This window comes from Limulus polyphemus, unplaced genomic scaffold (assembly GCF_000517525.1).
Source record: "Limulus polyphemus unplaced genomic scaffold, Limulus_polyphemus-2.1.2 Scaffold986, whole genome shotgun sequence".
Classification (NCBI taxonomy): domain Eukaryota; kingdom Metazoa; phylum Arthropoda; class Merostomata; order Xiphosura; family Limulidae; genus Limulus; species Limulus polyphemus.
The window spans coordinates 16,021-41,295 of NW_013666596.1; the positions used below are offsets into that span (position 1 = coordinate 16,021).

At 32.9% G+C, this 25,275-nt stretch overlaps 2 protein-coding genes across 3 annotated transcripts in view; one reads left to right on the forward strand and one right to left on the reverse strand.

The window, feature by feature from the left end:
• LOC106461557 (ubiquitin carboxyl-terminal hydrolase 35-like) overlaps positions 1-10,106 on the reverse strand; it is an 18,824-nt gene extending 8,718 nt beyond the window's left edge. The window contains exons 1-4 of one of the 2 annotated variants that reach the window (XM_022388554.1): positions 9,968-10,106; positions 8,920-9,021; positions 7,755-7,913; positions 2,512-2,726 (exon numbers count right to left, since the gene is read on the reverse strand). In XM_022388554.1, the coding sequence (XP_022244262.1) occupies positions 2,512-2,726; positions 7,755-7,823 (284 nt within the window). In that variant the 5' untranslated portion in view covers positions 7,824-7,913; positions 8,920-9,021; positions 9,968-10,106. Of the gene's footprint in view, positions 1-2,511; positions 2,727-7,745; positions 7,914-8,919; positions 9,022-9,967 lie in introns of both variants that reach the window. The other variant, XM_022388553.1, reaches the window with a different exon arrangement.
• A 4,707-nt stretch (positions 10,107-14,813) lies between these two features.
• Positions 14,814-25,275, forward strand: part of LOC106461559 (calcium-transporting ATPase type 2C member 1-like) — a 31,983-nt gene continuing 21,521 nt past the window's right edge. The window contains exons 1-8 of the mRNA XM_013921394.2: positions 14,814-14,817; positions 15,981-16,027; positions 16,363-16,452; positions 16,945-17,049; positions 17,923-18,079; positions 18,521-18,691; positions 20,754-20,902; positions 24,540-24,706. Of these exons, the coding sequence (XP_013776848.1) occupies positions 14,814-14,817; positions 15,981-16,027; positions 16,363-16,452; positions 16,945-17,049; positions 17,923-18,079; positions 18,521-18,691; positions 20,754-20,902; positions 24,540-24,706 (890 nt within the window). The remainder of the gene's footprint in view (positions 14,818-15,980; positions 16,028-16,362; positions 16,453-16,944; positions 17,050-17,922; positions 18,080-18,520; positions 18,692-20,753; positions 20,903-24,539; positions 24,707-25,275) is intronic.

The following is a 25,275-nucleotide window of genomic DNA, read 5'->3' on the forward strand; positions in this document are numbered from 1 at the left end:
TCACCCTATTCTTCTACTACAAGACTGAATACAAAACAAGACAGTACTGCAGATATTCACCCCTTTCTTCTACTACAAGACTAAATACAAAACCAGAGATTATTGCAGATATTCACCCCTTTCTTCTACTACAAGACTGAATACAAAACAAGACAGTACTGCAGATATTCACCCCTTTCTTCTACTACAAGACTGAATACAAAACAAGAAAGTATTTCAGATATTCACCCCTTTCTTCTACTACAAGACTGAATACAAAACAAGACAGTACTGCAGATATTCACCCCTTTCTTCTACTACAAGACTGAATACAAAACAAGACAGTATTGCAGATATTCACCCCTTTCTTCTTCTACAAGACTGAAAACAAAACAATAGATTATTGCAGATATTCACCTCTTTCTTATCTGCAAGAACAAATACAAAACAAGAGAGTATTGCAGATATTCACTCTTTCTTCAACTACAAAACCAAATGCAAAACAAGAGAGTATTGCAGATATTTAACCTTTTATTATAAAACTAAATAAATGCGACTAAGCATTTCAGTAAAATGGTTTAAAGCAAAACTTCATACAAGTGAAGCCAAGTCTGTATCATGGGTAGAGCAAGAAATGCTTTTGCACAAAGTACCAATTCCAAGTGGGTGCTGAATACCCAACTGACTAACTAAGATAACTAATTGGTTGGGTCGTAGGTTGCCAAATTTATATATTGCACAGGATGCCATTCAACATTGGTATGACATTGAGTGAAGCTGCAAGTAACAACAGTAAAACTGGAAAAAAATTGAAATGCCAGAAATACCATAACTTTTCATAGCTCAAAATCTATGAAAAACCTGTAATGTTGAGAAACTGCTAATTCTACTATAAAATCTATGAAAAACCTGTAATGTTGAGAAACTGCTAATTCTACCATAAAATCTATGAAAAACCTGTAATGTTGAGAAACTGCTAATTCTACCATAAAATCTATGAAAAACCTGTAATGTTGAGAAACTGCTAATTCTACTATAAAATCTATGAAAAACCTGTAATGTTGAGAAACTGCTAATTTTACCATAAAATCTATGAAAAACCTGTAATGTTGAGAAACTGCTAATTCTACCATAAAATCTATGAAAAACCTGTAATGTTGAGAAACTGCTAATTCTACTATAAAATCTACGATACATCTGTGATGCTAAGAAACTATTTGGAAATGCTTAATTCTACCCTAAAATCTGTGGTAAACCTGTAATGCTAACAAACTATTAAGAAATGCTTAATTCTACCAATAAATCTGTGATAAACCTGCAATGCTTAGAAAGTATTGGGAAATGTTTAAATCTACCATAAATGATGAAATATATTTGGTATTACAAGTTTCGGTGACACAGATAGTTTCAAGATATCACGTTGACACAGTTTTAAATATTCAAATTTAGGTAGAGAAAAGCTGTAATAATCTCACACTATGTGTGATATACCTTGAAAAACTTCATCGTTCATAGTCATTTGATTTGGTTAAAAGAACTATTAGTCGTATGAATTATGTAAGTACACTGGAGAAATTTCCAAAATTTTAATTAACAGATGACTTCCCAAGCAATCTTTCTTTTCCAACTGTGTGGAGCCACAATCAACAGTGGTGGCCTCATGTTTGCTCAAGCACGTTTTTTCCAACAAGATGGAACACATTCAATAGGTTTACACGTCTCATACAAGCTATTTTTAAAGAGTTACTGCATATTTTACAGATAAAATCCTACTAATTACAAGTTTTCATCATACTCTTAGTTAGAGTGACATATTAAACTAGTTATATTATCCACTGGGTTTTCCATTCTGGTCTATCTAGGTAGTTTGCTTCCACCAAAAGTTAATGTGAAATAATTTAAATATAAACTGTACCTAAATGACATAATTGTTACAAATACTAATTACACTGATCTCACGAATCTAAATAATTAGCCATACCATGATATTATTATTTATATCTTTTAAATGGAGTCAAGAGAATACCTAACAAACTTTCATGGAGTCAAGAGAATCCTTAACAAACCACCAGGGAGTGAAAAAAATCCCTAATAACCATCATGGAGTGAAGAGAATCCCCAACAAACCATAAGTGTATAAAAGCTCTTGCTGTACACAGTATATCACGTACTTGATAACAAATTAATCTTTCCATGACTCTCTATGCAACGAAGTCTGTATTTCATATTGTATTTCCAAAACTTGGTAACTTTGGGTCCTCTTTTTTGCTTGCATAACAACAGCATTCTAAAGTTGACCTTAGACTCTTTGGATATTCCTCTTGTTACTTGTTTGTTTGTTTTTTTATAAATTGTATGATAATATTGAAACATTTGACATGAGTCATGAAGAGCACTCTTTATTAACAACTACTTCCTAAGTTGATTACATCAGCCATGCCAGCTTGACACCTCAAACAACTAACATAGATCCTAATATCACACCCTCTTCCACCACTAATGTGCGTCTAACCTACATACAAAGACACTCACCTTTCTGTCATGTACAGAGCTTGAAGGACACTGTTCATATAGCATGTATTTCCTAAGTTCATCAAACCAGTCATGCCTGTTTCAGACCTCAGACAATTAATATAGCTATTAACAGTGCCAACTTCTCCACCAATAACATATTTCTGATCTAAGATACCCCACTGGTTTTCAGTCAATAAGTTATGCATCTTTTCCAAGCTAGGAGCTTCAGAGTCCTGCAAACAAGACAATAAAATGTCAAATACTTTGTAGTCAATCACTAAGAGCTTAACATAACTAATAGTAGAGCTGGTAAATGTTCCAACTTTTGACCCTTCACAAAATACACTCAGCAATTACACAGTTTCTATCTTTCACAAAATATAGTTAGTACATGTCACAGCTTCAACCCTTTACAAGATACAGAAAATACATTACAGTTTCTACCCTTCATATGATACAGTCAGTACATGTCACAGTTTCTACCCTTCATAAGATACAATCAGCACATGTTACAGTTTCTACCCTTCATAAGATACAGTCAGTACATGTCACAGCTTCAACCATTTACAAGACACAAAAAGTACATGTTACAGTTTCTACCCCCACACCATAGTCAATACACATTACAGTTTCTACCCTTCATATGATACAGTCAGTACATGTCACAGTTTCTACCCTTCATAAGATACAGTCAGTACATGTCACAGCTTCAACCATTTACAAGACACAAAAAGTACATTACAGTTTCAACCCTTCACAAGATACAGTCAGCACATGTTACAGTTTCTACCCTTCACAAGATACAGTCAGCACATGTTACAGTTTCTACCCTTCACAAGATACAGAAAATACATTACAGTTTCAACCCTTCTTATGATACAGTCAGCACATGTTACAGTTTCAACCCTTCACAAGATACTAATTTCTACAAGGTGACAAAAATGTATGACATCTACTCTGCAAAATGGAGAAACAGGATTAAATACACTAATGTTAAAGAAAATTCTCTTGAATTAATCTAGAATATAGTATATACAATTGATATTAAAGTAAGTTCTCACTCATGAATACATCTACAGTATGTTACAGAAGTTGATATTTTCATTACCTGAAAATATATTTCCAATAAATACCTCTTCATACATAAAACTATCCTTCCCGTGCTTCTGCCTTAGAGATTTGTATGCTACTAACCTTCAGGCAACACCCACCTAAACTCATAAGATTTATCATGAATTGCACTACTGCATAATGATGTTATGCAGCAAAAACCCTCTACCAATACGAGGACAACACAGCTAACCTGTGCATTAGCTCCCTCTATGATTTTGCACTCATGAACTTCATTCTATGACAAGGCAAGTAATACTAAGTTGCACTGAAAGTGAGAAAGAAGGGTTAGATGTGTGTAATGACATGAGTATCTATAAGAAATACATATTCAGGTAAAAAAATGTTAACTTCCGAGGAGGTACACACTTATGCACATAGAAAGCTAGAATCTCACGTTGATATGGTGGAGGGACCAGTGAGAAAGTTACCTAGATAAGCTCCCTTTCGAACATGCCTAAAGAAAACCCATGGAGTGTGACTCCTGATGGCAGGGGCTCCACAGGGGCATGTTCAAAGGATTATGCATTTCATCTCTTCCAGAGTACACTCTTTGTCCAGATTGGAAGAGAGGAAGAGGCAAATAAGCTCCCAGGTGTTGTGGGGATGGGCGGAATAAGAACATGGCCACCTGAGTACTTGCACACAAGAGGTCAGAGAGCCAGTAGTTGTAGCATGGTTGTGGCTTGTTAAGACCATACCTAGTGCTCACCACGACTCTACTATCAGACTTAATGTACCAAAACTGGCTGCAGGATGAGGACACAGGAAGTATTAGTGTGTTTTGTTCTCAATTCTACTGCCAGACTCTTGGATTGACATTGGTTGTGGGAAGAGTGCACAGAAGACATGCCATAGACTTTATAATGTTAGTATATGCATTGATTCAAGAAAACAGTCATCTGCTGCAGGAGCAGGGCATGATGTATTAGGAAGTGCTCCCCTCAACTGAACAGGAGATGACTGCAGGTATTTGGTGGGTCAACTTCAGTCCAAAACCAGGCAGCATTGGGTATTTGTCTTCCAGTCTGGGGTAAGAGGAACGTCCAACCATCTTCACCTCATGACCAGGAAGTAGAAGGGAAAAACAACTTCTGTTCCAACAAACCAAGCAGGGTATATGTGTGCAGACCCAATACACAACCAACATCAGGCCATCTGGTAGCTCGACATCTGGGGAACAGTAAAAAGGGTGAATGGAAATGTGGTGAGTCAACTCTGGTCCAAAACCAGGCAGCAACAGCAATTTGTTGTCCAATCTTTGGTGGGAGGAGGATACCTACCAACCACATGTATGAGGACTTATGTTGGCCGATCCAACACCAGACCACCCAGGAACTGACATCAGAACAATGGTAGGATTAGGATGCAGACATGTTATGAGTATAATTATAAGAGGGACAACCTGAACTACACTGACAGTTTCCCCATTGCCCCACTTCCCACCAACTGGCACCATGTGTTCAGTCTCTAGCTGTAGCTATTAGGTCCCAGTCATTGAGGGTTCTCCATGGTCTACACCCTAGCAGCTAGGAACTAGTAAGAGCCTCCCTTGCTCTACTTGAAAAAAAAAGGGGAGAATTCACAGTGCATAAACCTACTTTGAAAAGCCAGCAAGTGAGAGCGAGGGAAGGAGGCAGAGTAGCCCCTGTTGCTGAATTTTCCATGACAGTCCATGGAAGAGGCACAGTTTGGATCAAACAGTAGACAGATATCAAAATATACCATGAAGATACATCAGTGGGCTTGCAGAACACCCCACCTAATAAAGTGGGCATGTATGGAGGGAGAATGGATGGTACGAGTGGTTTGTGTTATCCTGGTTCGAAGTGGAATTTTCGGAAATACACGTACCCTGGGAGGCACCACCAGCCACCTGGAAAGATTCTGGAAGAAAATGCTATAAACCAAAGTGGAATGTACTCATTTGTCTAAAGATGGTGGGTAGATTATGAATGGAGGCAGGCAGTTATCCTTAGGAGACAAGACAGCTAGGTGGTGAAGAGATGCAAGGTATTCCATATGCAAGCTTGAATAATCTTGTCCAGTGACTGAAGGAAATGAGTGACGAGAGAATCAGACAGGTGACACCTCTGATTAGACAAAATGAGGACCATCTGCAAACAATAAACTTCAATGAGGAGACCAAACAAAGAATTTGGCAGAACATACCAATAAAAGCAGAAGAAGATTTGTCTCTGGAGGAGAGGGAATCCCAAGGAACGTAGAGTGGAAGACAGAAACCCCAAAAGCAAGATGTACGAGCTAAGTAGCAACGAATGGTACAAACAGGGCAGAAAAGTCTGTGTGGGTCCAAATAAGCAAACAAGAGTGAAACAGAAGAATGGGAGAGAGGAGGAGGGAAGAGGCTGAAGACTGTGGGAGGAAGGACCAGTCAGGAGAAATAAGAACATGAGGAGAAAGGAAAAGGTATAGGATAAGTTGCTCGCATAAAGGTTTGAACAATGTTGACCACAAGTGAGAAGAAAGAGGAATATGACTGAACTGAAGGTGGTAGAAGTTACAAGTGGCCATCAAATTGAATGGGCATGAGTATGAGAATGCAGGTTGACACAGAGGTCCTGGTCAAGTATGGGAACAAGCCAAGTGTGGCTGTTGATAAGGGAAAAATTGAACAAGGAGGAGAGAACAGGGAAGGAAACATCTTGCAATAATGAGCTGGCAAAATGGTGAAGACAAGGCTGCCCAATAAAAAGCAAAAGCAGGAAGGGAGATGTTTGATGGTTGAACAATTAATAGGAAGGTGGCGATGGGTGGACCAACATTGAAAGCCATGCTCCCCAGGCAGATAGAAAGATGAGGTAGAATGATGCCTGGAATAAGAAATGAAAGGATAACCAAATGGGAAAGTATGGTTCAATGGGCAATGGACTGGACATATCCAAACATGAAGGTGGAAAGACAAGATCCTGTGATGGAAAGGAGACATTGAAGCAATATAATTTATAAGTGGCATGGGAAAAGAGGTTTGGGTTGTCAGGTGGCACAGAAGAGTAAACCAAGGTTAAGCCAGCCAAAATGGTACCACCAAGAGGAAATGACAAAGTGTCTCCAGTCAAGGCGTTCATATATATATTTGATTACTACAATGTTCATGTAAAGAGGTGCAGATAAAAGTATGTGATTCTTACACAAGTGTTTGTATGTTTGTGGTTTGGTTTATTGTGAATTTTGTGTAAAGCTACATGAGGGCTATCTGTGTTAACCATCCCTAATTCAGAAGTAAGGACTAGAGGGAAGGCAGCTAGTCACCAACATCTACCGCCAACTGTTGGGCGACTCTTTTACCAACAACTAGTGGGATTGAAAGAGCAAGCATGTTTAGAGGGACAGGGAATCTACTGTGCAACCCTCAGACTGCAAGTCAAGTGCACTAACCACCTGATCATGCCAGGCTGTGTTTGTATGAATGAGGACACTGGGGTCATGGGATTCTAATGCTGTTATACATATCCTAGTTTCTTATTTTTATAAGAATGATGCAATAAGGTCATTGGACCCTGATACTTTGATGTATATTCTAATTTCTTACCATTTTTATTTATAATTTATACAATAAGGTCACTGGATTTCAATACTACTGTGATAAATAATGTAATAAGATTATGGGATCAAAATACTAAGACATATCCTAGTTTCTTAACCCATATTTTTTTGTGGTGAATGATATAATATGGTAATGGGATCAAGATGAGACATATTCTAGTTTCATACATTCTTTATTTTTTCTATAAATAATACAATAAGGTCATGAGATCAGGATACTGTGGTACACAACCTAGTATCATACCATTATTATTTTTTTTACAAATAATACAATAAGGTCATGAGATCAGGATACTGTGGTACACAACCTAGTATCATACCATTATTATTTTTTTTACAAATGATACAATAAGGTCATGAGATCAGGATATTATGGTACACATCCTAGTTTCATACCATCTTTGTTATTTTTATATATGTTACAATAAGATCATTGGATCAGGATTCTTTGGTACATATCCTAGTTTCATACCATTTTTTTTCATTTTATAAATGATAAAAAAAGGTCATGTGATCTTAATACCGAGACATATTTACCTCATTGTTAACTATATCAAATTAAGACAAATGTCTACCTTTCTCACCTTCATTACTTCTAAGATAGGATCATAAAGGTCGGGGAAACCTGGGTGAAGATACATGACAGTGTGCATCAAAGCACAAAATCTTTCTAAAAACTGTTCACCAGCTGAAGTGTTTTCTTTTTTCAGTTGAGAAATTAAGCATGGTACTTTTCTTGAAATCTGGAGAGAGTAACATAACAATCAATACTAATATAGATCTGGAAACCTAAAATAACCACATTACAATATTTACATACTGTCTGATGTTTTCTAACTAAACAACTATGAAACACTGATCTAAGTAGTCTACCTATGAACTTTGAAAAAGTGAACAGATTTCCTCACTCTTCTAAAAGAAACATTTCGGTGAAATTTTGTGTTTTTTTAATATATTTATTTCTTCAGCCTCAATAATAGAATGTTCCACATGTAACATTCAAAATGTTTTACTAATGAAAAAATTTCAAAGCAAGGATTGCTATTCAAAAGTATAAAACTGAAACATTCTCTATGTTGTAAAAATGGTTACATAGAAATTGTAAGATAATTAAAGAGTAATTTTTGTGCAAATTAATCTATTTGAAAACAAAATGGAAAATCAGAATGAAAGAGAGACATTGCACACTGTATTGCAGAAACTTTGGCATTACACAAGCATTTGAACAATTACAACAAAAATGTTAGTATGTAGAAAAAAATCTGGAAGTGTAACAACAGAAAGAAACACATGATTCAATTGCCACAATGGAACATGGTTCTCTATTAATAAGACAACAGTTATGGTGAACTCTACAGACTGTGAAACATTGAACTAGTTCAATAATCTACATATTTGCCTTAGTCATCTCTTTCTACAGGGAATAACAAAACACTGAAGAAAATCAAAACCAAAAACCCAGGTAATGTATCCAAGTTACAATTGTCATAACTAAGAATGACAATCCACTTGAAGAAAACTGAAACCAATTGTTGAGATCCAAATTAGAACGGTCTTATGATTTACAACCCATTTAGATTAAGTTGAAAAATGATAATCTAAATTTAATATTTTATGAATAGCTTAAGTAAGAAAACTTATAAACATATAAAACTTCAATAATTATCACTAAGTTTTACATTTCATTTCTACCCAGCTTTAACCAATGCAAAACCAACAATATTTTTAAAAGAAAACAAATTCACTTACTTTCTTAACTAAAGCTGGTGAGTGTGTGTAAGACAGCAGGAAATAAGCAGCTACTGGAAGTGCAGCCTGTCTTGTAGCAGGTAAACATAGCTGATAGAACAACTGAAATTAACAGGAATAAAAGATTATACACAGAAAATACACCAATAAAAACATGTTCCCAAATGTATTTCAAATGTTTTAAAACTGCATGTCCCACTAGTTATGAACATCATCATCTTCAACATCAATAATTCTTGGTTGAGATGCTTTTTTAAAAAACATTATACTTTTTAGGAAAACCCATGTCTGAATTTCTATACAGTTTCACTAGCACAGCTTACTATAAAATCCACAAATAACTTGTTTGTGCCATCAATTGCACCGTTTCTTTCTCTCTCTCTATATATATATATATTACCTAGGTTCAAAACAACAAATATGAAACCCACACAAACCTCTATGTTAATCATCACTTCTCATACAGAATTATCTCTATTTGTCTTGCATTTACATAATCTTCTACAGTCACATTTTCTACAAAACTCACTGGCATGGAATGAGAAAGGTACCGTTTTGGAGAGGCATCTCTTTGAATTAAATTTCATTTTGAAGATGGTAAAAAAAATATAATAACCCCCACACACACTTAACAGAAGCCAGGAAATTGAAAAGAACAGCCTCGTTTCTCTAAAAACTCCCAACACAAGCTACAATATAGATTCAAAAGCCTCAGAGATAGGACTAACACCTCTGTCGAACGCATTATGGCTAGATTTATCGAACAGTACAAAATACCCATACTGGTTTCATGATGACCCCACCAGGCAATCTAAGGACAACATACTGAGATATTTAGGAAGATGTTCAAGTGGCAGGATAGCTTGGAATTATTGTATAGCCAAACAATGTTAAAGTAAGCAGTACTACCAAACAAACCCCCAAGGCTAAGCATAAACGAAATAGAGTCAAACTACCCAGCAATTAAATAACCAAGGTAAAGGAACAATGTAACGTGCTTTTTCAAGCAGAGATCCAAACATATATAGATGAAGCAAAATACACTCACTTGATTAACACTGATGAAGATGACACATTACCACCAGAGGAGGGTGATGATAACCATCTGGCAATGGAGGTAACAATTTGTGAAAGTAGACTGATGAAGATCTTCTAGCAGTCACAGCTTATGACACAGCAAGGTGGAAGATCTGATGAGAATAAATGAGGAAAATCTGTCTCAGCTGATCACATACATACAAGATAAGCCATCTCTAACAGAAGGAGCAGGCAACTCCTCAGTCAATAACTCCTGGTATTTATAAATAATTGTTTGCAGGATAATATCATCAGGACTTGACTTCTGATTAGTGCAATTAACAAACAATCTTGGCCTTTTTATCAGTAAAGAACTGCTGTTGTCTAAAAGTAGATATATAATGATCCCTATGAAAATAATGTTTGTTTTATATCCCTAGCATTTGTCAGATCATTGGAAGAAGACAATAAAACAAAAAACACATTATGTCATAAGTAGCTTGAAGCCTACAAATGCCAAAGATATATGCTAGTTCAGAGGATGATGGAGAATAGGCAGTAATGGGAAGTGAGCCTCAGATTCGCATTCCAGCACACTAGCTACCTGGGCCATCCTTGGCCCTCCAAGTAGTGATGGAAACCCATTCTCTAAGTAATAATGGAAAATAAAGACAGTAAGAAGTAAAGATCATTGTTTTATATGTAAAAGTGAATCAAAGTCATCAGGTCAAGTCCCAGTTCACTTTAGGCAATCAATTTCTTTATTACCATAAAGGACTGGAAGTTAAGAAGTAAAATTCAATCCAGCACTTTGATGGTTCAATTAATGCACCAGATCACTGAAAATTAACAATAAAAGTACTCTAAGGTTTGAAAATTAGTTTGAAATGAAGAAAGGTAAACAAAACGTGAAAGCACCAGTTTAAAACTATCACCCCAGATATCCTTTACTGAACATGACACAAGGTTTTAGTGTCTTACATTCAAAATTTAATTATACTATTTTTTGTTTATGTTATACTAATTAGAATAACATAAGATCTTAGCTAATAATTTTAAGTTCTTAATTCTGCAAGGGAATATTAAAGAAATTCTGAATTTCCACTAGTGTGACCCATATGACACATTTTGTCTTAGCATGTCATCCTCCCTATTTTATCCATCACCCCTCAAAAATGAACAAAATTAAATGTAAATTACTCTCTATAAAATCGTTATTGCTCACACAAACCATAATTTTTATAGTCTTCAATTTTTGAATAGAAAATCAGACCCCTCCTGCTACACCCACCTGTCACATCCTCTCTTTCACAATTCATTGATAGTTCTCTCTTAGATTTCATTATATATATATTACTTATAACCAATAGAAAGTCAAGGTTTTCATCTATCCAATGATGTATATAACATTGTATTCTGAACAGAATATCATCTATTTCACTCACAGTACAAGATTCGTTCCAAAGTTAATGACTAGCTTGGATAAAGTTGTAACAGCTTTTGGGAGATAAGTGAATTTGTATACTTTTTGCATGTTATTAGTCTATATTCTTTGGTGCATTATTTAATTAAATAAAAATTATTAAGTGCAGTACTATAAAAAACTTAGGGTTAACTCTCTTCAAAACCCAAAAGCAAGAAAAAAGAACATTAGGTAAGTACTTTATTTCTTGTTTTTCATATTTATTCTTTATTTATTATTGTAAAAGTAACTAAAATCTAAAAATACAGATCTTTTTAAATTATTTAATAATAGATTAGGTAAAATAAGTAATAATAATATAATTAAAATAGTTCATGAGGCATGCACGCAAGCAGCTTGTGGGTAATGTAATTCGATAGCATAACGTGAGCTGCGTGTTCCCCGAATGATTTAGAACTTATAATGGCAGGGATAGTAGTTAGATGCAGTTTAAAGGGCAATAAAACAATAAAATTTAATTATAAATAGGTGTATAATGTTACAAACTTAGAGCTACTTAGAATAAATGAATGTATTTTCAAGTTACAATTTGAAGTCATTCTAGAAAGAAATGTTTGAAATGCATTTAAGAGGTTTTAGGGATCACACAAAGGAAATTTGAGATTTTTGAAATGAGGAAAAGTATTGTTAATTTTAACATGAAATTTACTTTGCACATGGACTATTCAAAACAAATACTCAATATATTCATGGATAAATCTTTATTTTATTTTATTAAAATACTTCACTAAGAGATGCGAGTTTTTGTATGTGAAAGACTTGTAATATTAACTGAAAGACTGCCAAATGTTGTTAAGATGTACCCAATATATTGAGAGTTATAAGTATTAAATCTATAAAGACTTTATACAAGTACAAAAAGGTCACGTTGTCAGTCAATTTGACCACGCCCATATTAAAAGTGTTAATTAAATAATGTGCCTAAGAACATAGATTAATAACACATGAAAAGCAAGGTCCTATAACTTTCCTAATTTTCCTGGCTTTCTAACTATGCAATAAGAGCCATTAAAAATTCAGCTAAGCTCATTAATATGATTCCTATGAGAATAAAGTTTGAACTGGAAGTAAAATAGTCAATTCTCTGAACAGGAAACAATGTAATGTACTATGTCATTTGATAGATTAAAAGTTTGGCTTTGTGTTGGTTATAAATAATATAGTATTTAATGTCAGAGAGAGCCATTGATAATTTGGGAAAGTGTGGATGGGACAGATGGGTGTGGAAAGTGGGTCTGATTTTTTAGTTTATGACTTTGTAAACTAATAAGATTGAAGGCTACAAAAATCATGTTATGCTTATTGTCAACTTTGGAATGGTGGGCCTGACTCTGACATTAATATATGTATATGACTGTTTGACCATGATTGGAAGTAGCCATGTGATTAGCATTCCAGACTGTGAATCTGGAATCCATGGTTTATGTCTCATTGCTTTAAAAAAATGTGTTCTGCATACTATGGGTGCATTATAAACATGATGATCAAATCCCACTATTTATTCAGAGTAACCCAAGAGTTAATAGTGGGTGTTGTCAACTAGCTGCTTGTCAATAGTTCAAAATTAGAGAGGGCTAGCTAGATAACTTGTATAGCTTTGTGTTTATATCCAAAACAAACCATAAAAGTTATGGAGTTATTATGAGGATGTTTAACTAGTTTGGATTTGATCCATTTATGATAGTTGAGAGAGCCATGAATGTCTTATCATATTATGGCAATTCTGCACTGCTTGCATTGATAGAATTCTGTGGGAAATGACTATACTTCTTTTAGCATGATAATGCATCATTTTATACTGGCAAATGTGTCCAGAAATAGTTTGATTCTAATGAATCTGGTTGAAGCACACTATTGTCTTCTTAACATGTTACCTTATGGGCAGAAGAAAAAGACCCCAAACTCATTCGAAGAATCTGTTTTACAAGAGGAAAAGTGGTCTGTTCCACCAAATATGCACTAGAGTGGTCCTTATTTGCTGGTAAAATTTCAGACTAAACATTCTGAAGCTCTCATCTACTGATTTGGTTCCAATGTACAAACAAACCTTAATGTCAAACTTCATCCATTTTGAACCATATTCAGAGGTTGCACAGTGTGGTTGAAGCTCCAGACTGCAGTGGCCTGTTACTATATGAACTTTGTGATAAAAAAAGTTTATCTGTTATGTATTATAAATAATTCATTTAAAGTATATTATTATTATTAATGTTTTGCATGTATAATAGTATAATTATATGATTTTGGGGTGGTTAGCCACTTTTGCATTGTTATTGTTTCCTCTTTACTATTAGCAAAGCATCTTCTGTGATTCTGCACAATTTGAAGGAGGATTTTTTTCTGTCCTTCTTTCTTTGTTATGATGGTATTATACTCCTCAATATAGACCATACACCTTTCAGCATTGTCATGTACCACATTCAAGTGTTGGACTGTCTGTAGTACCTCCATGTAGTCCTTTCTGAGCTCTCAGGACTTAAACTATCACATAAACATCCATATCTTGAGAACATATAATGTCTTGACCATCTGTTGTAAATGATGCAGTGCTCTAGGAGCTATAAATTGCACTTTACAAGGTGGGATGCCACCAAGAAAGGTCAGAACTAGTTCAAAAAACTCTCAATGATCATATCTAGATTTGCTAACCTGAAGTTGTCTTGTAGCAAATTCAATGACACTGTACTTCCTCCAAGGCTTCTGCTACTTCATCATGGTCAGCTGGAGGTTCATAACTGGACTGGTCCACGTATTCCTAAGATTGCTGGAATCGATTGCAAATTGCAATATCTGGACCAGAGGAAAGCCCCATATAGTCTTTCAAAACACTTGCCATGAAGTTCTAAGATATGATGCTGGGATGGCAAATACAGGAGATTCTTGTTTAATCTTTGTTCTAACAGCACATATGCTCTATTTCTGTGACCAATATTGCTTGCCATTGTGTCAAAGCAAACTGCCTTTACATGATCAATGACTCCCAGTCTTCCAGCAAATGTGCCACAGCTGAAGCTTGAACCTCTACAGTGATAGAAATCAACTTTGGTTTACTCCTGTTTCAGACAAGATAACTGGCAGATGATCCACTTGTTCTTTCCTTGTGAGATCATTAAGGAGCTTGCCATCTCAGTGAACTACAAGTGAGACTGTTGGCTGGAACTGTTCCTTTAAGTTTTTGAAAAGTTCTTCATGGAAGTGATATTGAGATCATCATATCAAGGCTGAATACTAGAATATTCTATAATAATATACTAGAACATACCAGAATAATCTAGAAATTTCCAGAATTATTAAGAATATTCTGGAACATTCTAGAATATTCAGAATGTACAGATATAATGTGAGCTACAAGGTAATTTCAATTACCTTGAGCAAACCCTAAATGTCGTTCAATATGGGTAAATCTTGGTGTGAATTACTTATTTATATTGGAACAAAATGAGTGGGTGAGAGTGGTGCAAATCAAAACTTCAAAAATAAGGACCACTGTAAAGTGCACCATTGTATATGAACATTGGAATATAATTTTTAATTAGTTTATCAGTATTTGTAAATGCCTTTTAGCTTTTTTAACCTCTTGCACTACTATACAGTAGTGTGTTGTCTGTCAGTCAGTAGACACTAAAATGATGTCATGTAAGGGATGGTTAATGCGTGCATGCCACGAATCATGAAAAGAATTATGCAGTCTGTGACAATTACTCTTAAAACAGAACACTTTCAGGGACCCTACAGAAGTATATCTATCTAGTCATACAATGACTAGTTTCTGTGAATTGAATTATAGAAAGAAATACATGTACTGTAAAATCTGTTTATACTACCCTAGAAGAATCAGATATTCACGTGGGCACCTTAATTTTTTTTTTTTTTTTCCCGTTACAGCTTGTCCCTATCTTAGTATCAAATACATTTTCAGTTTAGGAAAATGTTAACTTTCATACATTAGTTATATTAGTGGATTAAAATACAAAGGTAAAAAAGACTTAAGAGGTTTCTGTTTTTCAAAGTTTTGGAGTCATTCTGTGTACACAAAAGTAGAAGAATCATAGATACACTTCTGTATGTACCCATATGGACACAAAAAAAAATGAAGTAGGAATGGACTAGATATTGGGTACACCCCATTGTGAGGTTGTACAGAGGAAGCTTTATTACATCATGTCCATTCCTACCTTGTTTCCTCACTTTTCGGTGCACCCATTCCTACACTTTCAATTTCTTAAAATATTTTTTCCACTTCTTCATGCACTTTTTCCATACAGGGTGACATTTTCTCATGCATTATTCATTTATTTGTGTTGATATCCTATATGTATATCATCAGTGTGGGTGTGCACCATAACATTATGGTATGTGCAAATAATGGTGCATGCGTGTCTGGTGTGTATTCTCTTTACTTATGGTGTGTGTGTACACATTGTGACAGTGCATGTGTGCTGTACATGTGATGGCACACTATAGTATGCAGTGTTATTTGGGTGATGTAGTTTGAGTTGTGGTTGTGTGCATATACTAATGGTTAATAACCTAGTTAATTAGTTTAACTTTATTACATTAGCACATGGTCCTTGTGCTGTTGTTCTTTTTGGTGCACTTATAACTTTGGTAAGTCTGTCTGTTACACAGCTAAAAGTGATCAACAATGTCAGTGAGATTGAGAAATGTATGGTTGTGTGAATTTTTGTATCTGTTCCGCTGACTTTCTCAAGTGGTTCTATGATTTGTAACTTTGTATGTGATTTGTTTACCACCTAAGGGTGTCTCACAAATACTTTTGAAGATTTATTAATTGATTGTTAATGGTGTATATGAGTAAATAGTTTGTGTTGCATGTATTCATACTGTAAGTACTACTTTACTTATGATAAAACTTGGTTATCTTAGTGTGAACTATTAAATAAGTGGAATTATTTTTTTTATTAGTGTATCTGCATTTTCAGGTTGGATGTATATGCAACAATGCAACAATTATCGGAGCTCAACTAAGAGGCCAGCCAACTGAGGGTGCAATAATAGCTGCTGCTCAAAAAGTAAATATTTTATTCATATTTCTAGAATTAAAACAATTTTTATTAAGGAAGGTGAAGTAATATTTGAACAAAATTTGATTAAAGAGTGAAATTAAATTACAGTAAGTCCATTTTATGATTATTATATTTGTTGCTGTATCCATTTTCAATGATTTTGGTGTGATAATTTAATTTGTTTTTCTACATTTGTAACTAGTTTTTAAATGTTGACATGTTAAACATGAAATGCCATATAATTTTCTTAAAGCAAACAATTTTATATAAAGAAAATCATTCATGAGTCATTTTGACTTTATTATTTTTATTTTAATCTTTAGATATTACTAATGTTGTGCATCAAAATTTTGTAAAAATCATTTTTATGTTAGTGGAGAGACGTTTATGCTATAGAAAAATCTATGTGTGTGTGTGTGAAATTGTTTCAGATTTCATGCGTTTGCTGATTTATATTTTTGATGGAAACAGTAACTGAAAATATTGTTTTAATTGCAGCTCAATATGTTTGGTGTTAGAGAGTGCTATCACAGAGTACAAGAGTTCCCATTCAGTTCAGAACAAAAGATCATGGTGGTAAAGTGTAAACAAAAGTTTGATCTGGTGAGTTTTTAAAAAAAAAAGTCATGTTTGTAAATGTGCAGAAATTTGATTAGGTAAATTTAGAAAAAAGGTCATTTTGGTGAAGTGTGCAAAGTTTGATCAGGTAAATTTGAAACAAAAGATTATGATGATGAAGTGTATACGAAAGTTTGATCAGATTAAAATTAGAACAAAAGATCATAATGGAGAAGTCTATATGGAAGTTTGATCAGGTAATCTAAGAACAAAAGATCATAGTGGTGAAGTGTAAAGCTTAGAACAAAATATATAGGTGGTGAAGTGTATACAGAAGAGTGATCAAGTAAATTTAGAATTTTAGATCTTAATGTGAAATATGCACAGAAATTTGATCCAAAAATGCATTTTGTTCAGGTCTGAAAGTGTAGAAAATGATATAGTGAAGTGTGTGTCTAGATATAATTGAGCAAATTTGAATAAACTTTTATGGTGTTAAAATATGTACCAATGTTTGACCATGTTTTTGTTTATTAAATTCAAATACTATTGAAATAAATGAACATATTAAAAGTTGTATATTAGTTTAAAAAGTAAAGTATTGGACTAATATTTTTAGATAAAATTTAATTTATTATTAGAGAGACTTTAAGCTGACATTAATTTTTTTATAGTTCACAATAATAATGACAAAACAAAAAAATATTTCTTTTTATTTCAAATTAATATAAATGAGACTAACTTACTATTCTGTTGTCCACAAAATATTTAAGATTACTGTAAGCATTTAGCCTTAGAATGAAGAAAATGTGTTTTTTTTATGTTTTATTATTCAAAATATGACCTCAGATTTCAGTGTTTGTTCATTATTAAAGGATTTATTTATTATTAACTAAGGAGTCATTTTTATTTTTACAGGAAGAAGAAGAAAAATATTTTGTGAAAGGAGCTCTTGAAAGAGTTTTATCTCATTGTACATATTATAGTGATAACGGTGAAAATGTTTTTTTAAATAAGGAAGTTGAAATGAAGTACATTCAGGCAGCACAATACATGGGAAGGAAAGGCTTAAGAGGTCAGTATTCTTGCATTAACTGTTTATCTATATATATTTCCCTCCAAAACTTCTTGTTATTTTTAGGTCAGTAAAGCTAAAAGAGTTCAAGCAAAATAAAAGTTTGAATATAGTACTTTAATATTTTTTTAGTTTTTATTTAACTATTTTATTCTAAAGATAACATTTTATAAATTATGTTCTTGTTTCATCTGAATCGAAATATACCATACTTTTGTTAATTTTTAGATTTGTATCATAGACACATATCTGGTCACATTATCTCAAGTTGTTGGATTACCGACTCAAATAATAGGCAGTTTTTTAAACTTTTGGTTAGGATAGAATTTAATTTGATATTTCAGAAACCTGTTGGTGGGCAAAGGGTTAATGAAACAGTAAATTTGTATCTCTTGTTACATGATGGTATTAAAAATTCATGAATTACTTTAAAATTTCCAGTTTTAGCTATGGGAGCTGGCAGTAAAAAAAATGAATTGACATTTTTCGGAATGGTTGGTATGTTTGACCCACCTCGACCAGGTGTCAGAGACTCCATCCACATTCTTCACAGTAGTGGAGTATCCATTAAAATGTTAACGGGAGACTCAAAAGAAACAGCATGTGCCATAGGTATTTATATTATATCTGTATTATAAGTTGATGATTAATTTATGTTTGGTTTTAGCATGCATGATGAGAAATGTTTCATTCTTTTGGAGGCTATTTAAGCTGTTGAACAGGTTTTGACTTGTTTTTAAAGTTGTACATTATGAAACTTTTGTTGAATTAGTGATACAGATCTCATTTAAATTTGTATAAGAGTTAGTATTATTCAGAGAGTAAGCTTAAATATAATTTATTATAGACTCATCTATATTTTTCAAACTAACCACAGTGTATTCAATTCAGAAGAAATTAGTGACTGTGAAAAAACAACAACAAGCTAAAGCAGTTATCAGTTCAATCAGTACAGATTAAAACAGAGTGAACATTTCAAAACCAGCACATTATCAAAACGTGAAGAACTAAACTATGAATGTGTATAACTTGTTTACTCTGTCTCATTATATTCTATATACATTTTAATAATCATAAGGTTCCAATTAAAAATTTGCATAGATTTAAAAAAAAATTTAAATGCCAAGTTGTGTAAAAAATATATAAAATAGTAAGACAAAATACTGTCAAATTGAACTAAATCAAAATATATATAAAATAAACATTACAGTAAGTCTAAGCTTAAAGTCACATGATGTCGGTCTTCTCAATTTGGTTTTATTATTAAACAGCCTTGGTTATAAGTGAATCTCCATTAAATTTTGTTTCTATCATTTACACAAAGTTTTTTACTACATGCAAGCACAAATATATTTAGTCGTAATTCAAAACGTTGGCATTTCTTCTCCGTTTTCATTTGTCATTCACTTAATAATCTTTTGTTTATGTGGCATACTTAGTTGCTTTACCTTAATTTACCTCTTGATTTTTGGTGTTTTAATGTTTGACTTGAGCACTCCACACACTTTCCTCATATTATGACTTTTTTATCTTATTCATTTTTGTGGAGAACAGTTGTAATATAAGTCTAATACTTCTCTCATCCAATGCTGCTGAAAATTTGTCTACAGGCTAATCATATAAAGACAGTTTAGATACCATGTGTCATAATAGTTGTAACATTACATTAATTAGCTGTGTTGTCTGCCTAATGGTTTACTTATGTACATGTTGTGTTTTGTAGGTGTAAATATTAGTTTCAGTCACTTTAACAATAACAGCCTCTTTACTAACATATCAGGTAAAATTAAGTTTAAAACACAAATGGTTAAAATAAAATAATTTTATTAAACCAATAGTAAAAACCTGTCATATATTTTGACACAAGCTAATATCTTCCTCAGTAGTTATGTAGCTTTCTAATGCAGTAAGATTTCTATTTGAAATGATAAACTATACAGGGGTGAAGCATATAATATCTTTGTTATTCATTTATGGTCAAAATGCTTGATCTACATTTTTTTTGCTCAAAATGTCTAAAGAAATTGTTTTTTGTTCTAATTTTGCTTTGCTGTTATGTCATTACAGTCTTTCTTATGAATACCTTAATCTCTCAGTGTCCTGTAGCTTCGATTATTAACTGAAAATAATGATTTTTTTAGGAGACACTTCTCTTGGATCGACCATTTTCAGGGTAAAACTCCCATCATCATCAACTCTGGATTTGCTCAAAACAGTTGTGGATTACCAAATTTTGTTTCATGATATCTCCATCTCTATATATCTGTTATTTATCAGATAATGAAATATTTTTTATTACTGGTACTCATAATAATAGAAAAAAAATACCTGTCCTATTATTAATATGCAAGGTGGTCTTATGTTAAGTTGAAATGCTTGACAAACTTTCATAGGCAGTGAGTCATGTACTTGGTATGCAAATAATCTTGTGGGTGATAGACCTCAACAGTTTTATCTTAATAATGATATAATAACATAATAATGCCCACAGTAGAATAAAGGTACTTACTGATGCAGAATAAAGGCAAGACTTAAAAAGTGTTCATCAGTTTGTTTGTTTTCCTCTACTATCTTTGTATTAGTTTATCACTGAAAAGTTTGAAATTTAAATATTACCACCATTACTGCAAGAACCGTTACAGATGAAATTTTATTTTCTTTCTGTTTTTCCCAGGTGCTCGACTTGGTTTATATGCAACTGGGAGTGTATCATTGTCTGGAGACGAGATGGATAACATGCATGGTGGTCATTTAGAACATATGATCAACAGTGTAGCAGTGTTCTATAGAGTTGGACCGAGACATAAGCTTAAGATTGTTAAGGCAAGTTCTTTGGAAGTGAAAGGTTTTTATTTAAATTATGTGATTTTATGCAATTGCTTATCTCTCCTTATTTGTAGTATTGCAAAGTTTAGAACTCTTGAAAGGCTGTTAGTATATAATTACAAATGTGTGTGAAATTTGTCTGGGCATAGGCATAAGTAGGTTAAATTCAATAAAAACAGAATGTATCATTAACGGTAATGAAACATTATTGGAACATCGGTATGAAAATTTCATGTGTTATGCTATGATGCAATCAGACAAAATTTAATTTTAAAAGATACCAATTCAAAGGTTTATTGCAAGACTATAGATATAACTCAACTTTGGACAGAAACCACTCTTATACTATTTTCATTTGCTGGTGTGTGGTATTATTCATAATTTATTTAACCAAAATAAAAGATTACAATAAAATTTGTGAATATTGCCGAGGCTGTTTAACTTAATTTCAGTTACACAAAAACCTCAGATTTTTACATACGTAAAAATTTAATCAATTCACTAAAAGTTATGATTATCTTAATGAATATTATTAATCAAGCACCTATTCAGATCACAAAAATACATTCTGAAAAAAGAAAATATTAGAATACCTGGAAAACATGAATTGAAACAAAAACATGGTTTTTAATGTGTAAAGACTTGTATTTCTAATCCTAGTATTTTTGTATATGACCCTGCTTGTTTAGTCTGTACTGCACCATATCCCAGAATATTTAATTTGTATTACACCATACCTCACAAAGTTTAGTCTGTATTGTATCACACTTCAGGATGTTTAGTCTATCTTACCATACTTCAGGATGTTTAGTTTGCATTGTATCACCCTTCAGGATTTTTAATCTGTATCATAACTTACCTAATCTGTATCATACAATACTTCAGGATGTTTAGTTTGTATTGTATCAAACTTCAGGATAAAGAATGCTTATACTGTTTATCATACTATATTTTAGGATGTTCAGCATGTTTATTGTACTGCATGTCAAGATATGTTCACTCTATCCATACTTCAGGATTTTACTCTGTGATAACTACCAAATGTAAAGAAACTACACGAATTTCATGTAATTCTGTTTGCTATTTAGGTATGCATATTAAACTTAAAAAGTTTGTTTAGTTCAAAAGTATGCCATAACTTTCCAGATTTTGGCTTATCACCATATGTATGTGCAAAATTTCTCTGTCCACTGAAAGTAATGTGTTGTATTCCATATTTCCTGAACTGATTCAAATTTAAAGAATGTATATATGATTTCTAACTCTTTATGATACACGTTATTTTCAAGATTTTTCTTACATTCAAAGAAGGTAAATGAAATGTTCTAGATGTAAAGTTTTAGAAATATTACATTGTTTGTCAAACTTTGTTTTAATACTTATAATGTGGTCATTGTTACTTAACCTTTTAAGTGCTAGTGACATTGTTTTGGCCAACTCTGACTTTGCATTAATAAAAATTAATAACTTATAAAAGTTATCATATCTGAAACACTGATGCATCAAACACATGGTATAGTAATCATGAGACCTTTTTCAAAATATAAATTTGAATTTTTTTATTTTCATGACATTAATCAGTTAAAATGTTATTTTGATTAATTATTTTACATGATACTAATTGATGTAATCAGTGATCATAGGTAAATGAATTAAATCACCCATCTCTAGTTATCATTGTTTATTTTTGTGAGTACAAAATGTGTCATGGCTATGAATTCATGTGTTTGTTGAATAATATAACTTGGAAGGTTATGCTAAAGAAAGCAAAATTGATTACTGTTTTGGTAGATTGTTACTGAACAATCTAGTAAACCTGCTAGTTAGGTAGTTCAGTGATGTTTTTATGAAGTTATTCCAAAAATTAAAGTCTAGAATACAACTGAGTAATATAACAGGCCAGATTTGGAAGAGTAGATTTACTGTACCTAAAAGTCTTTTTCTTATGACTACAAGTTACCACTTGTTTTTCAATAAAAACGCCTATCATACACTTTATAGCACCAAACATCAGTGATTTTCCAATCGTAAGTTACTCTATTAGCATCCATGTGATCATTTCTTCTCAACTAAATGAACAGGACTTACCTTAAAATTAAGACGTCATGAAAGATGTTGTGAATAGGATTAATTCCATTTGAATTTATATGTGATTGGATTTTTTGGGAAAAAGTTATAATCCAGGGTTTGACGAAACTTGTTCTAAATATGTATTCATTTGATGCTATACTGTATCAGAGTAATATTTTGGGTCCAGTGTTTTTTCATAAAATGTTGAAGATCATTCTCTTTTGCAGTTAAGAAGATGGTTATGTCTTCTAGAAACCACAGCTCCAACATAAAAAATAAAAGCTGTTGATAAGACTTTTGACTTAAGTGGAAATCCCAGTATTTTGGTTTTTAAATTTTCTAAATTGTAGACTAATATGTAGGGTATGACTACATTTCATTTAATTTTTTGACTGATTGTCAATAAATTCAACTGACCAGTTGAAAAATTAATAACTGTGATAGTCTGAAGAAAATGCAACTGGCTTTCTGCTTACTCAGCACTTTGTGTTGTTACTTGTACAACTAAAGTATGTGTAAACATCTTTTATAGAGAAAATTATATTAATTTATAAAAAAACAATATCATAAAAAATCATCTGCAATAGAATGTTTTATAAAGACAACAATACCCACCAGCCATTTTCCTATTGGTCAATTATAATAGAAACATACCTACGTAATCTCTGGGTATTTCAATACGCCTTGTGTTTTTTTTACATCTTTTTTTACAACTTGGGATCTTATTGTTTTTTATATATCTACATTTCAGGACCTTGTGGTTTTTGATGTCTTGGTACCTAGTTGTTGGACCTTGTTGTTGTTGTTTTTTATCTTTTACTTATCATATCTTTGTGTCTGTGATGCATGCTTAACTTTATCAATAAACTTTCAAATTGGTACTTATTTTGATAAAGTTTGCTCAGTACATGAGGATTATCGACAGAAGATGGCAGGTGTCACTGTCTGCTGACACCAAAATCACAACCTATCAAATTATGATCATATGTATGTAACACGCCAAAATTACTGCAGGTTAAAATTGTGATCTGTATACCAGGCTGTACTGCTGTGGCATAGCATGGATGACTCATAAAATAAATGTATATGACTGCATATGCTGTATGACGAACTCCAGTGTATCATTTATAGTTTAGCTGTTTACTCCTCCCTGCACATCTGCATCTTACTGGTGGTAGGAATAAGTATATCTTAGATTAACAAAAATGGCAATGTCAGTGAATAACTCTAGATATAGACAAATGGAAACACTTCAACAACCACTCTCAGATTGAATCAAAGTGTTTGGCCTAGGTTTCTAAGAAATGTATCAGATCCTCCTGTTACCAAAACTTTTGATAACCTGTGAAAGTATATTTTTCATTGTAGTTTTCTCCTAGACTTCTGAATTCATCCTTGCTTAGTTATTTGTCAACAAACTGTTTTTTACCTTTCTCCTACCAAGAACTGTTGAATTCTAAGTTGTTTTTTTAGAAACTTGATACTGTTTGATTTTTGTTTGTTAGAGTTGACTGTCTGTGCATAATCTTAAGATGAATTTTCATGCCTGTGTACTTGCTAACAGGCACTTCAAAATAATGGTGGTATTGTGGGGATGACGGGAGATGGTGTAAATGATGGGGTTGCTCTCAAAAAAGCAGACATTGGAATTGCTATGGGAAAAGCTGGAACCGATGTGTCAAAAGAAGCTGCTGACATGATTCTTGTTAATGATGAGTTTTCTACTATCATGTAAGTGTTTTTCAGCCCAGTTTTAAAGTAGTATTGTATATAGTTTAAATAGATTTGCTCATGAAACTGTTGGGTATATTTACCCCACCCATTTAAGCTCTAAACGTAAAGAGCAAAGAAAAACATTACCATGATAAATATGAATTTCAAAATCTTCAAATCCTAGAAAACTTGTTATTATTATAATTGTATGCCACATAATTTTGGTTTTAAAGTAGAATTTTTCCCACTAAAAACATGTAAGTATCTGTTTATGATAGTATAGATTTATAAGTTTAAACTGAATTTCATACTGAAGGAAATTGTACATTTGCTGTTATGTTAAACTTATATTAAAGTTTTTCTTCATTACCCATTACCATTCATTACCAATTGGATTACTTGCAGCACATAACTGTTTATGCTTGCTTCTATTGTTTTATTGCCATTTGAACCATGTTTAACTAATAATCCTGCCATACAAGCTACAAATTACACAGCAGACATATAGTTCAAGTTACCAAATGATGCGAGCATACATTGTAGATAATGGTTGGAGACGGCTTGTATGGGTAATGAAGAAAAACTTT